Below are 21,899 nucleotides of genomic sequence, written 5' to 3' on the forward strand. Positions count from 1 at the left end.
ACGAGTGGAGCTTTCATAATGTAAAATGACTAGATAATATCTAAAATTGCTGAAACAAACAAAAAAAAGCCTATTTTTGGAAAAAGGAAGTAACTACCACAAGAAATAGTTAGAAGAGTTAAGAGACTGACTCTTTAAGTACAGGACAGATGGTCGGGAATGGTTAAAAGGACCTGCTGCTTTTCACTGACCTTCCAGTACTACTGATTTTTTTTTTTAACTATGTGAATATATTACTTTCATAAAAATTTAAAAAGAAAAAGAGGAGTCAGAGAAAGAAAATGAAATTGTCAGAAAAATTTAGAAGTTTTATCAACCGAAATGAGAAAGGATAAATTGTGCTTACATTTTTTTTGTTGTTCATTCCAAATATTTATGGATTACACTAGCTGAAATGAAGTAATTAAGAGACTCAGTAGAAAACATTGCCAAGAATAAAAAACAATTTGTGTAAACAATGAAAAGTTTACAGGTTACTCTGTCACAAAATACTTTGTTAATTCACTACCCGGCAGCAACACACATTACCAAAGCTGGCTTCTGGAATGCTTTCTACCTATAGCCATTTTTGAACAATAGGTGATCGAGCTTTTAACAACACTGTTACAATATAATGTAGCGAGTTTTACCAGGTATGTTTAAGACTACCTGGCACAAGTCAATTTCATTGTACACATGTATATACACGAGGGAGGGCGATCACAGTCTAGAAAAAAAACAGGTCTTCAGAAGTCTAGAACTTTAATAACCTTAAATCCAAATTATTCCCTGGGTCCATCTATAATGAGAAGAAAGAAATCTACACTTGCATTTCCTCGTCTTTAACATCTTTCTCATTTAAATGCTTTACTTGATTTGTGTTGTTCCCAACGTGTTAGGTGCTATGCATGATGTAGAAACGTGTTTCCTTATATGTGTGTACCAGCAGGCTCCTTCAAGCACATGCTTGAGAGATTCAAATCTAATTAGAGCCTCTGAAATAATTGCGTCAGAGCCCCATCCCCTCAGAAAAAGCCCCCTTTTACACCATCAAATGAAATACCAGATTCTTTGCACTGGATTTTTTTTTTTTTTTTTTGAAACGGAGTCTTGCTCTGTGCACTGGATTTTTTTTTAAAAGAAAATATTTGATTTTAAAATCAAAGGGTTCTTGGTTTTCCATCGTTTCACTACACTAGAGACCCGAGTCTCCTTTGCCAAAATGTATTTCAGTACACATTTTAAAAAAATATGTGTATGTACTTAAATATATTTTGGCTATATATATATATACATATTCTTTTTTAAAAAGAAAATATTTGATTTTAAAATCAAAGAGTTCTTGGTTTTCCATCGTTTCACTAATTGTCTTACTAGAGACCCGAGTCTCCTTTGTCAAAATGTATTTCACTACACATTTCAAAAAATATGTGTGTGTATACTTAAATATATTTTGACAGAATGTGTGTGCGTGTGTATATATATACACACACATATACATATATATGTCTTCGACTTATTTCCACCTAGCCTGGGGCATATTCTGGATAGTTTCAATTTACAAAACAGGCGCTGTCCGGCCTAGGAGTGGAATCCATCCACAGTCTTCGCAGGCTCCTCACAATTCTCCATTTGGAAGAAATGTCCCTCTCCTTCCCTTTTCTTTTCCTTCTTTACTCAGCGTCCGCCCCGCAGCCATCTCCGCCGACCCTTTTCGTCTACGTCCCAGCGTCGCGAACCACAGCGGCGGAGGTGGAGCGGGGAGAGGCGTTCGGCCGGACGGCTAAAACGCGCCGCCAAAGTGGGGGAGAGATTGCGCGGAGCCCACGCGAGCCCTGGGACGCTGGAGACAACGGGGCTCTTGGGAAGGCGCGGAGTCCGGGGAAGCAGGGCATACGCGCGTGGTCGGTGTCCGCAGAGTCTCCCCGCCTCCGCCCTCTTTCTTGGGTGGCTCTCCGCCTCGTCCACCCTCCAAGGGCCGTTGGTACATTCCTCGTGACTCCAAGCGCTTAAAAGGGGCCCGGGAGGGTGAACCCCACAGATCTGGACCTGATTTCTGTGTGCGCCGCGTCTCCAACGCGCCCGGATCCACTGCGCTGCCAGCGGCGGGGGTGGGTCTCTTGCTGTCTTTGCGGCGACATCCTTAGGTTTTGGCGCTCGAACCTGGGTGTGTGCGTGTGTCTGCTTAGCGGTCCAGCGAGCTGTTGGGCTCCCTCGCCCCAGCGCCTTGTTTCGCTCGGCTCCTCCAGCGCAGCCCACAGCGAGGCGCGCACACAGCCGGCTCCGCGCCAGATGGAGCAGACCGAGGTGCTGAAGCCACGGACCCTGGCCGATCTGATCCGCGTCCTGCACCGGCTCTTCGCCGGCGACGAGGTCAATGTGGAGGAGGTGCAGGCCATCATGGAAGCCTACGAGAGCGACCCCACCGAGTGGGCGGTGTACGCCAAGTTCGACCAGTACAGGTGAGCGCGCGAGCGACCCCACCGAGTGGGCGGTGTACGCCAAGTTCGGCCGGTACAGGTGAGCGCGCTGCAGCCTCCATGCCAGGCGGCGCCACTCGCCTGGTCTGAGGAGGAACGGACGTGGGGGACGCAGCCCAGTGTGACTGGCTCGGGAAGCTCGGGCCGCGCTGCGCCCGCCGCTCGCCCCCTGGCTGGCGAGCCGCGGGGCTGGCACGACTCGCTTGGGGCTCCGCGGCCACAGCGCAGGCGGAAGGTGGATCCTACTGGCCTTGCTGGCCTCCGGCCGGGGACTGCGGGCAGGCGCTGGGAAGGGAGGCCGCAGCGCGTCTGCGAGACTTTCTGTTCTCTTCTCTCCCGCAAACCCCTCTGCTTCTAAACCACCAGTCCTCCTGCCCCTGGCCTCGGGAGCGATGCCCACACTCCCAAGCCATCGTTAGCCCCCGGCGCGGAGATGCGGAGAGACCGCACCGAGGTTCGGGCCCGCCTGGCAGCTTAAGGAACTGTCTGGCGGTACTAGCAGGGGCTGCTCCCAGGAGAGCACTACATCAGCCGTCGGGAGACGTGGGTGATGATAAAGAAGACAAGTCACCCCCGTCAGTTCTCCATCACTGCGCCTTCTGTCGCCTGCAACCGGGCACCTTATAGCAGGCATTTTTACTCATGTAAAATAGCGTCTTGTGGCCGTCACCTGCCACTACGCAATTTCTGCTGTTCCCTTTCCCAAACCAATTCAAACCACTGCCAGGTTTCGCAAATTGAATATTCGACCGTCGTTTTTTTTCAGCCCCCAAACGATCTGATTTCTCTTATCCTTGGTTCTGAGTATCCGCAATGTAAATTAAAGACTCCTACTTCCCAGATGTATTTGAGTGAGGTGCCCTGGTAAGCTGACTTTTTTGCAGCCCCTGCTTGGCTTGGTGATTAAGTTGAATCTCTCTACCAATCCTCCGGCGCCAGAGGTAAAATTTAATCACCCCGAAGTGTGAGAGGTTCTACTTTTTCTGAGCAGCCAGCGCATCAGTCTTCATGGTTTTTTGGGTTTAAGGTTGGGAGAAAGGGGTAGGTGAAAGAAAATAAGGAAAGAAGTAAGTTTGTTTTTCTTGGGAACAGGTTCTTTTAGTCAGTGTTTAACAGGTAGGATGTTTGGTAAAGTTTTGTTGGCATGGGCGGTTTCAACTGTATTTTAGGATTTGAAATAGAAAAAGTGAAGCCCACTAAGGATCCCATTTTTCATATACAAGTGACTTGAGGAAATTCCTTTGGCTCCTGTCAGCTTAGTTCATGGTAGAGCCGCTTCTGTAGCGGTGAAAGCTACCAGAGAGTAGCTTTTAAATTTTCTTGCATTTGCTCCAGGTAATTGAAGATTTGTTATCGGACAGATACTCTTCCAGTTACTTGACACATATGAAGAATGGTAGGCAATGAAGAGGTTGAAAAACTTGCACAAGGTCTTCTATCGAGTAGCAAGGTTAGCATTATTGTTCCAGAGCCTACACTCTAAACCACTATTAAACCAGGACAGGTTGTGACCGTTTTTAATCTTTAATCTTTAGAACAAGTGTATTTTCAAGGACCTTGAAGTAGTCTTGATTGACAAACTCTAAACCTTTTGCAGGGCAACCGGTCCGGTTGATTGGTCTTTTCACAGATATCTGAAGTACAGCTCATTAACATAATGGATGTAGTCCTGAGTGGGCTGTTGGGGGAAGACAGGAGATGGGAGAGAAGTCAATTCTACAGTATTTTTTGCATTAAATAAATGCCTAGCTCTGTGAAGGATTCTGTTCTCTGACTTCGGGAGGGCCAGTGCAAGAATCAAGACACAATATGCTCCAGTGTGGGCCAGGCTGTGAATTCTTTGAAAGAAGCCTTAGAGAAGCAAGAAAGATTATCCTAAGACTTGTGAGTTCCTTCTGCAGGAACTCAGTTTACTGTGAATTGAAGGTTTTGTGCACAGCTTCTTGTTAGGTCATAAAGAGCTACAAAGTAGAGAAAACTGAGGCTAAAAAGCACTTAATAAGATCGTGCTCTTCGGGCACCTGGGGGTGGGGAGGAATGGGACAGGATGGAAGGGGCATGCTAGACAAGGGTTAACTGATGACCAAGGGAACAAAAACTCCCCAAAAATGGAGTAAAGATCCCTTTTCTTTACGTGACAGCCTAAATGAATGTCATCATTATGAAACTTTGCTAACTAGATGCTGTCAACAGTACACCTTGGACCAATAGAAACGTTGACATTGATTTTGCTTTTTTCCTGGTGCTATCGTTATGGTCGTGGTTTGCAGTTTGTTGTTGTTGTTGGTGGTGGTGGTGATGGTTGGTTGTGGTATGTGTGTCTGTGTGTATGTGTTTGCCAGTTACTGGTTTCTCCTAATTGTAAGGTTTCGAGTCTTCTTTACTTCACTAATGTAGTGTTCTTTGTTCTGGTACTTAGATCAACCCCCACAGAAGACTTTTCATTATAAGGGCTTTTGAATGTGGTTTGTGTCTAGGCTTTAGTGAAACTAAGAATTCTAGAACAGCTATTTAATGAAATCTTGTTTCTCAAGTCCTGATTTAGCTACAGGCAGAAAAAGAAAAAAGAAGAAAAAAAATACAATAGCAACATTCTTGCCTGAACCAGTAATGCACTTTGGAAATACTTTTCTCTGAGAAACTTACTCCAGCAGTTTGAGGCCGTCACATTGAGAAACATGCAATTTCAGTTTTTTTCCTGTTATTTTTCCCGTACCATTAATTAAAACTGAGCAGCTACCTCTGTAAATGCAGCAGTTCAAAATTAACTGTGAAAAAGGATTTTTCATTTATGTTGAATTTCTAATTAGAAAACTGCATGCAACATTGCTTAGCGGGGGAAATGTTAACATTTGTGAATAAATGGTACTTGGTGACACACTTACTTTTTCCAGTGCTTGTTTCAGCAACCAAATTAAAACTTCTGAATATACTGGGTTTTTTTTTTAGGTATACCCGAAATCTTGTGGATCAAGGAAATGGAAAATTTAATCTGATGATTCTCTGTTGGGGTGAAGGACATGGCAGGTAAAATAACTATTCATTCACAGATATTTATTACCGCATGTTTTCTAGCATGTGAAAAGTATAGTACCAGGCTAGCCACAGGCCTTACAAGTACTAACAAATCTCTTTTTTTGTTTATTTATTTATTTATTTTGAGACGGCGTTTCGCTCTTGTTGCCCAGGCTGGAGTGCAGTGGCACGATCTCGGCTCACTGCAACCTCACCTCCCAGGTTCAAGTGATTCTCCTGCCTCAGCCTCCCGAGTAGCTGGGATTACAGTCATGTGCCACCCTGCCTGGCTAATTTTGTATTTTTAGTAGAAACGGGGGTTTCACTATGCTGGTTAGGCTGGTCTCGAACTCCTGACTTCAGGTGATCCACCCACCTCGACATCCCAAAGTGCTGGGATGACAGGTATGAGCCACCACCCCCAGCCCTCATTTTCTAATTACTTGTTCATAATGTTCCCTAATCCCAACAAAAATTCTCATGAGAGTTAGCGCAGGGCATTCACGCATACACCACACATATTAAAAGCAGCCCCCAAAATGAATAGCAAATCAAAGGAGGTAAGTAACCCTCTTAAGTTAACCATACTCTGTTTTCTATGGAGTTAAATTTTATGTGAAATTGTGTTTACACTTGACATTTGTGGCATTTGAGGTGTGTAAACAATCGTGGGACCAAAGACCAAAGGATGGAGAAGCTAGAAAAGCATTGCAAATTCAGAAAATTGCTTTCTACTTCAAGTTAATTATTTAGTTTCTTTACTGAAAAGGCAATTTATACTGTTTCCTTGAAACTTAGCTCCTTAATTTGGCTTTAGTTTCACGTTTGACAGTCTTATTATCAACTAAGTATTACTATCTTTCTCAGTCTTTTGAGAATGGTAAAAGCAATAATTTAGATCCATTTTTATGAAAGGAAACATGAATTTATAAGTGTTTAGAAAGTTAGGTCTATAGAGTGCATTTATGTACTCATATGAAATGAAGTGTTTCCATTCATTCTCTCAATATTTTTGAAAGCACATTATGTCCAGAGTGGGACTAGGCTCTGTGGATTTAGGAAACAAATTCTTTTTATGGTACATATATAGATTAATAAAATTCAGTATATGAAATGAATACCCAAAATGTATATAGACACATATATTTTAATTAACACTGTAATCACGACTGCCTGATATAGTTAAATACTATTTACTCTAAGATTGCATAAATAAATCCTTTGTTTCCTCAAATGCAATTAACTTTCTCCCACCAATGTTGGAAGGTAATCACAGGTAGAGCACTCTAAATTGGCACAGTGTTAACATTTTATGTACAGTATAACTTTAGGATGGTAATACACATACAGATACCTTCTCTCCTTACAGCTCCCCAAAGGAAGGAGAAAAGAGAAAAGCCTTGGGGAAAAAGGCATTAAATGTTAAGTGGATCTTCTCAATGTGGTACAATTACTATGGATGATTGTCTTAATCCTTTCTAAAATTTCTCTAATGTACTTTCATAATCAAATTCTAGCCCAGTTTAAGTGAGTTGTATGTATTTGGGGGAAGATAAAATGTTGCTGGTTTTGTGTTTCTATTATCAAAGTAGTATAACAAAGTTAATAAAACTGTTCTTTAGTAGAGGTATGCATCAAAATTGTACTTTTTATATGAATTGATATAGATGACATATTATTACTTTACCCTGAACATCGTTGAACTGTAAATTGATAACATTTTAAAAATTCAGCTGAAATGGATTATGGCTGGGGAGATGGCTTATTGATGGTGTGTAGGTGTCAGTTCTGGGAAGACTGTTAACTGCAGGTCTGGATACTAGACCATCTACTGAGTTCGATTGTCATTTTGTGTACATGTAGCAGTATTCATGATCATACCAACTCCCACTGCTTTCTGAAGATGCTACAGGGAAATCTAAAGGAGACATTATTTGCCTGGCCTGACAAAAAATCCAATGAGATGGTCAAGAAGTCTGAAAGAGTCTTGAGGGAAAACCAGTGTGCCTACATCAATGGTAACATCTTATTCTTTTTCTAAGGGCAAGTGGGAAGAACCATGATGACCTTTTGTCTGAAATATTGGTTACTTATACTTTTTATGCAGTAAAACCTGGATCATGAGTCATGATTTAAAATACTTTGCAAATGACTTAAACATAGCAGGTTTTGTTTTTTAACAAAACCTGCACCTGGGTTGGAATCACTTATTGAAAACATATGCATGCAGATTAGTATCCACTGAAAAGTCATTTACTTGCCAAGACAAGACAGTTAAAATAAAATATGAATTTACTTCAGTGGAGTCTTTCAACAAAAGAGATCAAGTTGGAAACATTAGCTTTGTGTTAGAGAATAGAACAAAATGTTCTGTAACTAATTAAGAATTCTAGCTAGTCTCTGTTTTTCTAAAATACGTATAGCATACCTAAAAAATATCCTCCAGGGAAATTTTACAAAGCACATTACTGGCTAGTGATTTATACATGTCTTACCAAGATTTCATTATCTTTTCTAAATGAGATACGGGATAGCCAAATACTTTCCAAGAGAGGCAGTGATTAACTTCCATATTCCTAAAAGGCATAGTAACTTTCCAAAAAGCTCATTAAAATGTATATGTGACAGATAGTTTTTTATTCCCATTTACATATGAAGTTGCCAGTACATAGGAAGATAAAATAATTTGTCCAAGGTCACTGAGCTTCTAAGTGGCAACCAGAATTTGAACCTAAGCAATTTGATCCAAAAACCTATGCTCTTATTCAGCATGTACCCCACCTATATAAAGTATTATAGAGTTTTGGGGGACTTTTTTTGGCAAAGCTAGTTTTTTTTTTTCATAAATCTTACTGGCCTCGATATTTGGCCTGTATGCAAGTTACTTGCAAAGGTCAGATGGTATGGGAAGTTTTCCCTCATTCACATAACACAAGGATGTTAGTTTCCTATGTGGCAGGAAGCTCTGATTCATTTACCCAAATAATGTGAGGGTTGCTATCTATAAGGCACACCAGATTTCCAAGAACAATGTCTGTTGTCTGTATATTCACAATAAAGCCACACACCTTTCAGAATAATTACTTCCAGCTGGAGTCAGAGTGCTTGTGAAAACAGGTTAGATCTTTAAGAATATGTAAGCTTTTTCAAGGGTCTTCAATGCAAAATCCTATAGAATCCAAACACATAAGGAAGTGATATACATCAGGGATAAAGCTGTGGTGAGGCCTGGTATGAACTGGAGTATACAAGCCTCATACTAAAGTGACAGCAGTGGCCACCCAGCTCCAGTGAGATCAGCCGGTTTCTTTCTCCATAGAAGTTGGAAATTCTGTGTTTTATATGAAATTTGGCAATCAGTAAAATATTGGGTGGGATATGTTAATTATTCTGTAGACTAATTACCCAAATAACTTAAAAGCCACAAATTTTCAACCTCTTGATTCTTACAGATGCAGGAGTAGGGGTGGAGATGAATAGTGATCAGGGGGAAGGATGTTTCAAGTACAAGGAAGAGCACAAGTGAAGGTACAATCGTTGTGAAAAATGGAAACTATTCCAGCATTGGGGGAAGTAAACAAAGAAGAATGGGTTTGGTCAGTGGATTAGCAGGAGAGTAAAGTGAGCTCACGGTATGGGCCTGCAAGACCAGCTAAAAGTAAGGACTTTAGTCAGCGGAGTTGTAATTGGGAATATCTTGATTGATTTAGTAGCAGCATACAACATAGGGTGGAGGAGAAGGGAGGACTGGGCCAAGGAGACCTAGGTGCCTATTGTAATGGGCAAAAGGTCGACAGGGCCTGGACCTAACTGTCCTTCATAAATATCACCAAGAAAAGTCCAGTATTACTGTGACAGAGGGTACACCATGACCATAAAGGAAAAAGAAGCAAAGATCAAAATATAATAATAATGCCTGGATTATTAATAGGAGCTTCTCTAAAGGATGGGCGACTTGCTTTTGCAGGGTCTTTGCTTGCAGGATTGTCAGCATGCATTAGATAATGCATGCACCTACGGTGGCGAACAATTCTTCAAAACTGTGCTTAAGCCAGTGTATTATGAACACAACAAGCTACAGAATCAAAGAATTTGCAGATCTGAGAATTAGGCCCCAGTTTCAGAAATAAGGAAAATGAAAGATCCTAGAAGGTGTGACTTATTCTAAGATAGCTTCGCTAATTAGCTAGAAGTAGAACTTAAGTCTTCTGGTTCTATGCTTCATTCTTTATGATGCGCACTCATGGAGCTAGATCATGAAGAAAGCACAAAGCCACATGGGTTGCCTACATTAGTTACACTAAATTCATTACTTGATTAATCCCTAAAACTTTCTTGTAACTATATAAGTTTATTAAGATTTTTAATTGAGTATTTCATCTTGTTTTTTTGTTTTGTGTGTGTGTGTGTGTGTGTGTGTGTGTGTGTTTTAAAAAATCTTCTTGAAGCTCTCTGTCCCAGGGCTTCTTGACTGCTTCAGCACAGATTGGTTGATCTCTAGGCCCGTGGTGACTGTGATCCTGAGATTCCTTACAATGTAAGGCTTACATCCTCTCAAGCTTTCCCTTTGCTGTTTCCTGTGGCTAGATCCCCTCTTTCCTGATCTCATGATTTTTTTTCATTCTTGGTTGATGCCCTTGTTTTGGTGGAGCATATGCTCCAATGGCTTCACAAGAAAGGATTCTTGGAAGGTAAATTTTTAAGACCCCATATATTTAAAAATCTCTGTATTCAACCCTTACAACTTTATTGATAATTTAGCTAGGTATGGATTATCACCTGGTAAACATCTTCCCTCATAACCATGAGGGTAATTCCTTTGTCTTTTAGTTTCTAGTGTTCTTATCAGAAGGCTAGTGCCGGCCAGGTGTGGTGACTCACACCTCTAATCCCAGCACTTTGGGAGGCTAAGATGGAAGAATTGCTTGGGCCCAGGAGTTCAAGAACAGCCTGGGCAGCATGTTGAAACCCCATCTCTACCAAAAACACAAAAATTAGCAGGGCGTGGTGGCAGGTGCCTATAGTCCCAGCTACTTGGGAAGCTGAGTGAGAGGATCACTTGAGACCAGGAGCTGGAGGCTGCAGTGAGCCAAGAGCCCACTGCTTTACTTCAGCCTGGACAGCAGAATGAGACTCTGTCTTTTTTTTTTTTTTAAACAAAAACAAAACAAAAACCTGGTGCCATTCTAATTCTTGAATCTTTCTATGAAACCTTTTTTTTCTTTCTAGAAACTTTTGGGACCTTCTCTTTTGGTGCCTTCTCTCTATCCCCAGTATTCTGAAATTTCACAGTGATGTATCTTGTTTGATGACTCATTCATTGTGCTGGGTACTCAGTGGGTTTTTAAATCTGGGAATTCATGTCCTTCAACTCAGGAAAACATTCACAGGTTATTTCTTTGAATTTTTTTTTAAAATTCTGTTTCTGAAACTCCTATTTAGATATTAAACTTCTTGAACAGTTCCTCATTTTTTTTCTCTTTCTTTTCTATTTTCTGTCTTTGTCCTTTTGTTCTTTGAGTATTCCTCAGCATTTCCTGCCAACTCTTTTCTGGTTTCTGTTTCTTCAACCTCTTTTTGTATTATGGTCCCTTTTATGGTATTTTATTTCTGGGAAAATGTTAATGATAGGCTTTTGAACACTTCCCCTGAGTAGTCTCTGTTGCAGGTTGCTTTTTTGTTTGCTCTGACCTCTGTCTTTCACACTAGAGGCCTTGCTCAAATGTCTGGTGACCTTGGCGATCTGCTAATATTTAAAAACCAAGAACAAAAAAATTAATTGGTAACCCTGAACATGAGTGGAGCTTGTCAACTGGATTTCACTTTTTGATAGTCTAGCAGAGCCTTTTCCTTCAGGAACTTCCAGCAACAATATCTTTAAAGCTTTTTTCTTGAGCCAATCAGATTCTCTGAGAAGCTGCTTCCTATCTTCTGCCTGGAAAGAAAAATCTTGTCTGGCAGCATTCTTGCAGCTAGGTGATGACTAAAGCAGGAATTTTTACCATCCAGTATGGAAGCTTCTGTTTAATTCATCTGTTTTTCACCTGATTGCCATCAGTCCCAAGTTGATCTCTTACACCTAGAGACTAGATCTTAGTCTGCTGCTGAAAAGAAAGAAGAGAGAGAACTGGTGTAAAAGGGTTTTGAGACTCTACTTCTTAAACAGGCTTTAAACCAGTTCTTATATCTACAGCCCTATCTTTACCCTCATTTCCGGAAGTACCTGGTGCTGTCAATTCCTGTGCTGTTTGGAGTTTCAAGATATAAATCAGGCTATTTCTTGACTTTCCCCATGGATGGCTAAGGATTTAGCTTTCTCTGCTCTGTAAAGCTATCCATGTTACTTTCCAAGCTTTCAAATTTTTGTTAGTGTTTTCTCTTTTCCTATTTTGTCTTTGTATATTGATGTCTTTTTAATTTTTTTACTGCCATTGGAGAGGGTTTTCAGGAAGGAGCAGAGGCTAATGCATGCGTGTTACTTACTATCTTTAAGTACAAGTTCAATTCTAATATCTATTCCATTTGCATCACAATTGATTCATGATCTCAGATGACTCACAGAAATGTTACCTACAGCTGTTGTCTAGGCTCCTTTATCTGTTTTTCCCTCTTGGATATTGTTTAGATTCCATTGGCTTACATCGAGTAGAGAACATCAGCCATACGGAACTTGCCGTGAGCCTTCACTTGTACAGTCCACCTTTCGATACGTGCCATGCCTTTGATCAAAGAACAGGACATAAAAACAAAGTCACCATGACATTCCATAGTAAATTTGGAATCAGAACTCCATATGTGAGTATGATTTCTTCTAGGTTTAAATGCTTTGTAGGTTGGCACTATTACACCATATGTATGCAAAGAATGAGATGAGTCTTAACTCATGGGTAAGGCCCAATATATCTTGATTGTTTTATTTAACTTTAGAGACTATCTCTTCAGTTTATTTTTAGAAATTTATTATGTTAGATCCAAAGATTATTTGAGAAACTTCAAAATGTGTGCTTAAAATGTTTTCATTTACTTGGGAAATAAGAGTGAAAACTATTATTTGATATAACTCTTACTACCATGACTTACTATTCATAGGTCTAATTTGCTGGGCCAACAGGAATAAGTTGCATAGTCAACTTTTGTGAAGATTATTCTGATGATATAACTAAAGAAAATTGTCTGTTTTGTTTGCCAAGGTTGCTTATTCTTAGAGTTGTTATGCCATTTATACCACAAATAAGAATAAACTATACTAACAGATTCCTCCTTGAGAAACAAGCATTTCCTACTAAAAATAAAAAGGCAACCAACACTAATATAGCAGGGCAGTCTTCTACCTCTGAAATAAGTTTGTCATTTAGAGGAATAGTCTATATTTAATTATCAGAATATCCAGAAATAGACAATGTGTGAAAAATGGAGACCAAAACAATCCTTATGAGTCTGAGTGAAAGCACAGTCTCTGAGGGAAGCCAGGGCAGAATTTTCTCATTATCGCCCCACTTCATCTTTATCTTCCACATTCCAAACCCTAAGAGATATTCTTATTGCAGGAAAAACAACAAGGCTCCCTTGCCCTTGCTGAGTTTTCATACAGTGCTACAAAAGCAGAACTATTTAGAACGAGCTAAAATGTCTTTTGTGAAGATTCTTACACAGTTTTATTTTTTTCCCTTTTTTCAGGCAACTTCAGGCTCACTGGAGAACAATTAAGGAGCACCAAACCCTCTGAGGTTTTACTTTAAGCCTCGCTGTATGTTTGCCTTGGACAAAAAGGCTACCTACCATGTGCTATCCAGTAATGTACTTAAATAAGCCAATACTTAGATCTACTGTAAGGCAGATGCTAATTATAAGGCGTTAAGTAAGCAAGTAGTACCCTCAGCTACTGCAGAAGAAAAGTCTCACTAAGGAAAAGAAAGTCTTGTGATTTTTAAAGGCAAGTTTTCACGTGCTCTCCTAGGTCTATCCTCTGGTTCCACTGAATCCATACTAGGAGTGTCAGTGAAGGTTTTCACAGCTTTTGGAAATACTTTGGTCTCTGAACTGTAATTAGCAAGAAGTAAAAACAGAAACCTCAAACATCAAATGCTTGCTTCGTTACCTGGAGGACTAAACGTAGATGTCTTTAGTATACTTTGTATGTTCTTAATATTGGAAGATAATTTTGTGAATCTGTAGATTTTATTTTTTCAGTCTTACCTTACGAATTTCTTTTCTATGAATAATAGAGAGGAATGACAGCACTCTGCCATTGGGTAATGAAAGGAAGTGGAGAGGATTTAGAAAAGTACATGCTCCCCAAACCACAACAAACCAAAACATAAACTCACGTCTGTGTCCCATGGTCATAGTCAAAAGATTTTGTACGGCTAAAATTGCAAAATAATTTTAATAAAGTGGATTTGAACACAATTTGAAGTTGCCTTTCTGATGAACATGATACAAACTTCCCATAAATCAGTTTCTTAGATTTAGATGTACAAAAGCACTGTGACAAATGCTTTTATGATGTAAGAATGTGAGAGAGCCAAAAAACATTCAAAAACAACTTATCTTTTTGGACTTAATTAATATCTTTACTAATTGGTCAGAGACACCAACCTGAGAGCCTCTGGCTGTAGTGTGGCTCAGACATGGTCAGTTTTGCCTGAAAATTGTGTGTCTATACATGTATGTGTTTTAATATGGATTGGTTTTCAACATTTAAAAACTGGAGATTTCGTAAAAGTTGAGGGATTCTAGATGCTCAAAATTTGAATTATCTAGAACACTTGGTCTACACTGCATTTTTATTGGTATTAGTTGGCTAGGCTAGGGGTTGCCTCTTAAATGGGCCGGCCCTCCAATCTGTTGCAGTCCCAAACTCACCTATTTCCATTATTTGTTACCTGCAAAGCCTGCACATGCATTCGAGTTTGCTCTTCCTGCTCTAAGCAACTTTTTTAGGAATATCTGTCATAATCTTAGAGCTTATTAATTCTGGGAATTTAGTTAGCAAAGTCCTTTAAAAATAGTTTCTGTGTAGCTCATTGGTTACATTGTTTATATATCTCATATTAGTATTTATATGTTAGCTTCCTCTCATCCTTTAGAAAGATTAACACTTATTGAGTGCTTACTATATATTAGGTATTGTTATAAGTTGTTTGAGCCTACTAACAATTCTGAAAAGTAACCTTAATGAATTGGTGTATTTCTGCTGCTGTATGTAGCACATTATCACAAACTTAGTGGGTTAAAGTAATTCAGATGTAGTATTCTATAGCCCTGCAGAAGTCTGTTCCACAGCACTAGAATCAGTATTACAAGGGCTGCACTCCTTTCTGTACTCTGGGCAGTACCTGTTTTCTTGTTTTTGTGGGTTTCTTTTTCCCTCAGCTCCTAAAGACTGTCCAGTATTCCTTGACTTGAACATCCTTCCTCCATCTTCAAAGCCAGCAATGGTGGATTTAGTCCTCCTTCTATGTCTCATTTACTTCCCTTTTCCACTTCGAGGAACTGGACAATGTCTCCATCTCAAGATTGTATCCTTAATCACAGCTGAGAAGTTGTTTTGTTTTTGGCCGCGTGAAATAACATGTATAGGTTCTGAGTATTAGATATCAGTGCCTTTGGAAGACCATTCTCCTGATCACAGAGTTACATCCCATTACAATTATCAACTCAGAAATCCAAAAACCTTATCTATATATCATTCTCTAAATTAGGTGTGAGGGAGGCTCTTTTTACCATCCATCCTAGGACACAATTCCTCTCTCTATATACACATATTCAGCACGGTTAAGAAACTTGCCAAAAGGTATCTAGCCAAGATATTACAGAGCTAGGATTGAAGCCAGGATTTGATCTCACGCAGTCATCCTCTAAAATTCATTCTCTTTATATTTAGGCCTTTTGATGTAAAAGAAGGCTGGGCCACTTCTCTTTTTTTTTTTTTTTTGGATCCCATTATAACAAAAAGCAAAATTATGGTATAGTTAATATGTTTTATACATATACATAAGTGCTTAATAAATAGCACCTTTAACACACATAAATGATATAATACCCTATGTATGACAGTGATGGTCTGTGGGGAAAAGAGAGGTCAGCCTGTTACTGTGTTATTATAGATAGAAGTAGGTTTAAGAGACTCCATTCGGCTCTGTATTTGAGATGCTGTTAATCTGTAACTCTACCCCCAATCTTGTCCTTGCTAGAAACATCGCTGTGCTAATTAAAGTTGAAAGGATTTTGGGCTGTAAGGAATGTGCTTTCTTAGGCAAATGTTTAAAGCCTGCTTGTGGTTGAAGGTCAGTACCATTCCTTTAAATCTCAGTAAAAGAAAAACATCTGTCTCCTGCCCGATCCTGGGAAAATGGAACATCTTACTGCTGATTTACTCCCTTATCTTTTTGGCAATAAATAGACCGGTGCCAGTGTGGGTCCTCTGGAAGCACAGCACTGGGCCCCTGGGCCCCGCTTTTCTTTCTCTGTACTTTGTCTCTGTGTCTTTATTTCTTTTCTCAAGTCTCTCGTTCCACCTAGCGAGAAGCACCCACAGGTGTGGAGGGGCAGGCCACCCCTTCAGTGGTCAAATGTAAATGTGAAGAACTTTGTGAATGTGAGGCTCATTATAGATGGCCTCACCACCCTCCCTGCGTCTGTAATTGGCCTGCTCCCTCCAGTCCATAACAACATTTATGCAGGAGCCAATGTTCTGCTTCTCCCAGAACTTACTGTTTGCTTGGGTCACTGGGATGTTTGCACATAAGCAAGGCAGTGATGGCATCAAGGTCTCAAGAGGATTTTGTAGGAGTGAGAAGGAATATTGAGGGCTGGAATCATACTGTTTACTAAATTGTAGGTGGGATGTAAAAGGGAGTGGAGACCTGAGGGTAGAAGAGGAGTAGCCCTAAAATGAAGAGACAGGTGGAGACAGGTGGCCAAGCACCCCATAGCACTCAGTACTTCTCATCTCACCTGCAGCTGGAGCTTGGCACTGTGGCTCCCTCTGCCTAGAATGTCCTTTCTCAGTTCTTTACGTGGCTGGCTCATTCTTGCCCATCAGGTTTCAGCTCAGATGCCATCTGCCCGAGAGGAATTTCCCAATCACACTATCTAACAGTGAGCTCTCTAGGCCACTCTGAAGCACTTACAGTTATCTGAAAGTGTCCCTTCTTTTTTCACTCCTTTATTGTCTAAATCCTAGTAATAGGATGCAAGCCCCCATAAGAGGAAAGACATTGTGTTATTTACTACTTTATATCCTGAGTGTTTGGACTGTACCTGACACATAGGAAGTGTTCAATATTTATGAAATGAGTGAAAAAGTCCTCAACCTCCTTACATGGTAATCTTGTACTAACACACATGGATGCTTTGGTGTTTTCTGTGTGCCACCAAATCAAATGTGCGATGTTATTTTTATTAAGGATGGAAATTCTAAGGGTCATTTTCTTAAGCCACAGACTTCTTTTGTAAAGCCGATTCAGAGACTTATCTTGGCATGGATTCATGAATCGTACTCATACAATCTTATTGATGAACAAAGTGTTTTTACATCTGTTCCAAGGGAGGGGACAGAATTAATTATCCTATTTAACAATGGTACTTAGCCTTTTTTAAAAATTATTTTTATGGACCACTTTGAAAAATCTCTGAATACTAAAGAACTTATCTCCCAAAAGGGAACACACAACAAATTTGCATACAATTTCAGAAAAGATTCATGGACTCTGAAGGCCTCTAGGGCCCCTCTTCAAAAAGCTCTGCCATATATGAGCCAAGGTTTGTGGGAAATGGTGGCTATTTGACTTCATTTTCTGAGATTAAGAGGGTATTAGCATGCTGGGCCACTAGTTAACCTTTAAAGGTTGCAATGAGCTATCTAAGGTTTCTAGGAAACACCAGGCATGAGTTACCTTGTCCAAGGCACGTCCACACATTTCACAAGATCTGTTCTCTTTTTTCTAAAGACATGAAGGACATTTCAAACTTTCACAACTTTATATATCCAGCTGATAGATGTTTTCTTTAGAAAACAAAAGTATGTGGGAGAATGGCATAAGCCAGACACAGAACAAATATTGTATGATTCCATTTGTACAAGGTAGCTAGAATAGGCAAATTCATCAGAAGTAGAACAGAGGTTACCAGGGGCTGGAGGGAGGGAGAATGGGGAGTTACTGTTTAATGGCTAAAGAGTTTTTGGTGAGAATATTAAAAATTTGGTGGGTATAGATAGTGGTGATGGGTACACAGCACTGTGAATCTATTTAATGCCACTGAATTGCACATTTACAAATGATTAAAATAACTACATTTTCCCACAATAAAAATTATTTCTGTAAAAAGTACATGTGGGAAAAAGTGTGTTCATGTGTGTATGTATTGGCATAGGTAAGACACACTGATCATAGCAAATACTAAAATGCTAAAATGTGATAAACCATTTTATGAAAAACATAATGTGAGAAGTCTCCTTCCTAACCCCAAGCACTTCGTTTCCCTCCCTAAAGGTAGCCAATATTATCACTTTCTTGTGTTTCCTCATTTATTTTTTCCCATTTTGTACACACAGGGTAGCATTCTGAAGTCAATGTTGGGAAATTATAAGGAGATCTTTCCATATCAGGATACAAACAGCTTCTTTATTCTTTTGTACTGACAGCTGTATGCTATCCCATTGGATGAATGTACCGTAGTTCCATTAACTAGCCCTCTACTGACAGAGTTTTCGGTAATTTCCGGCCTTTTATAATTACAAGCAATTCTGCAATGAATAACTGTGTGCATAATGTCATTTCACAAATATCAGTTGACATATTTATGTATTGCAAAACAAGCAAGATAATAGGGCCCAGGAAATGAGGTAACAGCAGAAAGTCATAGCCAGCTGCCCTGCTTGAAGGCGTCCCTTTAGTGCACAGCCTGCGGCTCACTGTCTTGACTCTTCAATTCAGCCATTTCCACTCTGTTCACTGGCCTGCTGTATTCATGCGAAGCTCCAAAGCTGTCAGAAGTTTGACACTCATGGAGAGAGTATATACCACAACCAAGAAAGCTCTAGGGCCCCTGTTAGTAAGAAAAGTCACGATCTAGTCATGGTCAATTTAGGATTCAGCCCACTCTCAATAAGAGAGTTGAGGCATTCCTGATGTTTGTTTTTGTTTTTTTTATCACCGAGCTTTCTGTGCAGTTGAAGGAGATGTAACAGCTTTCTGGGCTGTTTGAAAATATGCCTCACATGGCCGGGCGTGGTGGCTCACGCCTGTAATCCCAGCACTTTGGGAGGCCGAGGCAGGCAGATCACGAGGTCAGAAGATTGAGACCTTCCTGGCTAACACGATGAAACCCCGTATCTACTAAAAATACAAAAATTAGCCGGGCGAGGTGGCGGCGCCTGTAGTCCCAGCTACTCGGGAGACTGAGGCAGGAGAATGGCGTGAACCCGGGAGGCGGAGCTTGCAGTGAGCCAAGGTCGCCCCACTGCACTCCGGCATGGGCGACAGAGCAAGACTTGTCTCAAAAAAAAAAAAAAAAAAAAGAAAAGAAAAGAAAATATGCCTCATCTGTTGCTTACTGAGGGGCATTTGGTGAATTTTTTGAATAATTCACACAGAGACATCCACTGTGAGAGACTGACTCTCCCTCAGTAATCTGAGGGACATTCTTATACGAGCTCAAGGAAGTGGTTATCCACTTAAAATATCTGTATCTAAATATCCACATACTAGATTGCTATGTGTAATGTTTGCCTAAAAGCATCACCAGACCAGTTCCTTGCTCATGAGGGATAGACATATCACATAACTAGAAAGCAAATTAATGCAAATAAAGGTCGATTAGCCGTCGATGCCAAGATCCCTGCTAGGCATGTCATAGCATAAAGAAAGAGTGTCATTACAACAGATGACTGCACGGCACCTTTCAGTGAAAGCTGTATGATAATAATTAGTGAAACAAGTGTTTTGATAAGTGAAGAAACTGAAGCAGAGGAGCTAACCAATGGATCTGAGCAATGTTGTGCTGATACAGGCTCATGCAGTCCTGTTAGAGCTGATATTCGGGGATTTTGCAAGCAAACTGGTAGGTTGAAATTGACTATAATGATAGAATTTCTACTGTGGAAATTAGTCAAAGCTACAAATTAGGGTATTTTTATTCCCTCAGAGAAACTTTTGTTAAACATGTGCCAGCACATTGTTATAGCTGAGGTTATTCAGCCAATTCAGAGTAAAGACAAGATTTGCTTGAGCAATTTAAATATACTCGTTTAGGTTGGGCGAGGTGGCTTTCACCTGTAATACCAGCACTTTGGGAGGCCAAGGGGCGGATCACCTGAGGTCAGGAGTTCAAGACCAGACCAGCCTCAAGATGGCAAAACCCTGTCTCTACTAAAAATACAAAAATTAGCTGGGTGTGCTGTAATATGCGTGTCATCCCAGTTACTCGGGAGGCTGAGGCAGGAGGATCACTTGAACTCAGGAGACAAAGGTTGCACTGAGCCCAGATCGTGCCTGACACTGCACTCCAACCTAGGCAACAGAGTGAGACTCCATCTCAAAAAAATGTATATATATATATATATATATATATACTTTTTTATCCTTTCATTTGTACTGGACTTCTAAATTTTAAAATCTCTTTTGTATATATATTTGTTATTGTCACTTAAGTAGATATTGTATCTCCCTGCTCCATTTCAGCAATGAGAACACTTAGCCACACGTACATGAAATGTTTTGCCCAAGGACACACAGCTTCATAATGGAAAAAACAAAAGAGACATCAATTCTGCCCAGAACATTGGACCTTTGACAAAAAAGAAAAACTATTAAGCAGGGACAAAGTAAACAATGTGGCCAACACGATTGCGATTCTGATTTTCCTGTTTGATATCTGTCAGCTGGTTTCTGACCTCATAGTTTAGAAAATATGTTCATGAGATACTCAGGCCCAATGGAATAGAGAGTAGTTTTGTTTTTCCTGAATAGATTCAACTAATGACTGTGTCATAGCGGAGGCTGAGACTGGGCTGTGCTTTATTCCTACTTATTTGACAGGGCATAGGTTATCAACTTTGGGGACGATGTTCACAGCTATACTCCATGGCACCAGACCAGTATTCCAGGTTGTTTCAGTTAGGGCTTGCTCAGTTGCAAGTGACAAAATGTGACCCAAACTGACCTGAACAAAGCAAGCTCATGTTACTGTAAAGTCCAAGGGTAAGTAATCAGGGAAGTGTGTGCCAAGGAGTTCAAACAGCTTATTAGGACTCTATCATGCTCTCCATCTTTCCTGACCCTAAAGTCTGCCTTTGTGTGTTAAGATGACTCCCCAAACCTGCAGACTTATGACCCAAGCTCTCTATTTCAATTTTGGCAAGATGAGGAGTCATGTCTTCACAGTCTTTCCATAGGTGTTGAAAGGAGTTTAGCTTTATGGGTGCTGAGTGCATCAGTGACTATCCCCGACCCATTCACGATGGCCAGCAGGGTGTGATCTCTGGCCTGGCCAGAGTCCAGTGTTGGCCTCTGGAGTCGAAGGTGGAACCAATTCCACCAAATCGTATTTGTTGAATGTATGAATAAAAGGATAAAATGAAGAATTATAGCAACCAAATGACCATCACCTTTTTACCCTTGATAACACTAATTTTTTTTTTTTTTTTTTTTTTTTGAGACAGACTCTCACTCTTTCTCACTCTTTTGCCCAGGCTGGAGTGCAGTGACAGGATCATAGCTCACTGAAACCTCACCCTTCCAGGCTCAAGCAATCCTCCCGCTTCAGTTTCCAGAGTAGCTGGGATCACATGCCACCAGGCCTGGCTATTTTTTTTTTTTGTAAAGGTGGTGTCTTACCATGTTGCCCAGGCTAGCGTTGAACTCCTGGGTACAAGCCATCCTCCTGCCTTGGTCTCCCAAAGTACTGGGATTATAGGCATGAACCAACGCACCTGGCCATATAACACTACTTTTAAAACTGCAAGACTAGGTTGTTTCTTTCTCTTCTTTTACTGATGAAACTTACAAAAACATTCTCATCACTCCAAAGATAAAGCACTTTACAGATAGACTCATGAGGGAGCTCAAGGGAAAGCTCCAACATCTCAATATCCTCCATCGATCCCAACCCATGTCAAAACTCTTCCATCAGAATTACTGCCCTGTGTAACAAGAGACAGCTGGGATGTTTTTCAATGTCCTGAAATCCAGCTCAGGCCTGAGGTCAAACCCAAAAGATATCAAGTACCCTCACATTACAAAGAAAACTGACAAAAGTCACTAAGAGCTTGGAATCAGGCATTTTCCTTTGAGGACTTATTAGGTGTTGATGGAGCTTGCTCTCCCAGCAGCACCCCTACTCCTTCACCATCTTTGCATTGCCATGGTGAGTTACTGAAGTACCTCTCTTAATATTTATTTCTAAGTCTGTATGTACTGA

The 21,899-nt window shown here is 40.5% G+C and overlaps 1 protein-coding gene across 1 annotated transcript; it reads left to right on the forward strand.

Annotated features, from left to right (window-relative positions):
* The first annotated feature begins 1,864 nt into the window (after positions 1–1,864).
* CDO1 (cysteine dioxygenase type 1) lies at positions 1,865–13,883 on the forward strand. The gene is made up of 5 exons (XM_023197539.2): positions 1,865–2,441; positions 5,409–5,486; positions 7,338–7,492; positions 12,100–12,269; positions 13,152–13,883. Exons 1-5 carry the CDS (start codon positions 2,272–2,274, stop codon positions 13,179–13,181), a joined length of 603 nt encoding a protein of 200 aa, XP_023053307.1. The 5' UTR covers positions 1,865–2,271; the 3' UTR covers positions 13,182–13,883.
* Positions 13,884–21,899: the final 8,016 nt, after the last annotated feature.

Source organism: Piliocolobus tephrosceles, chromosome 4, assembly GCF_002776525.5.
Source record: "Piliocolobus tephrosceles isolate RC106 chromosome 4, ASM277652v3, whole genome shotgun sequence".
Lineage (NCBI taxonomy): Eukaryota > Metazoa > Chordata > Mammalia > Primates > Cercopithecidae > Piliocolobus > Piliocolobus tephrosceles.

Excerpts from the sequence above, each read along its gene's own strand:
- CDO1 (XM_023197539.2), top strand. The coding sequence starts at position 2,272 with ATGGAGCAGACCGAGGTGCTGAAGCCACGGACCCTGGCCGATCTGATC. Across the intron at positions 7,493-12,099 it reads CCAGTGTGCCTACATCAATG|ATTCCATTGGCTTACATCGA; the intron begins GTAACATCTTAT and ends GATATTGTTTAG. Across the intron at positions 12,270-13,151 it reads TTGGAATCAGAACTCCATAT|GCAACTTCAGGCTCACTGGA; the intron begins GTGAGTATGATT and ends CCCTTTTTTCAG.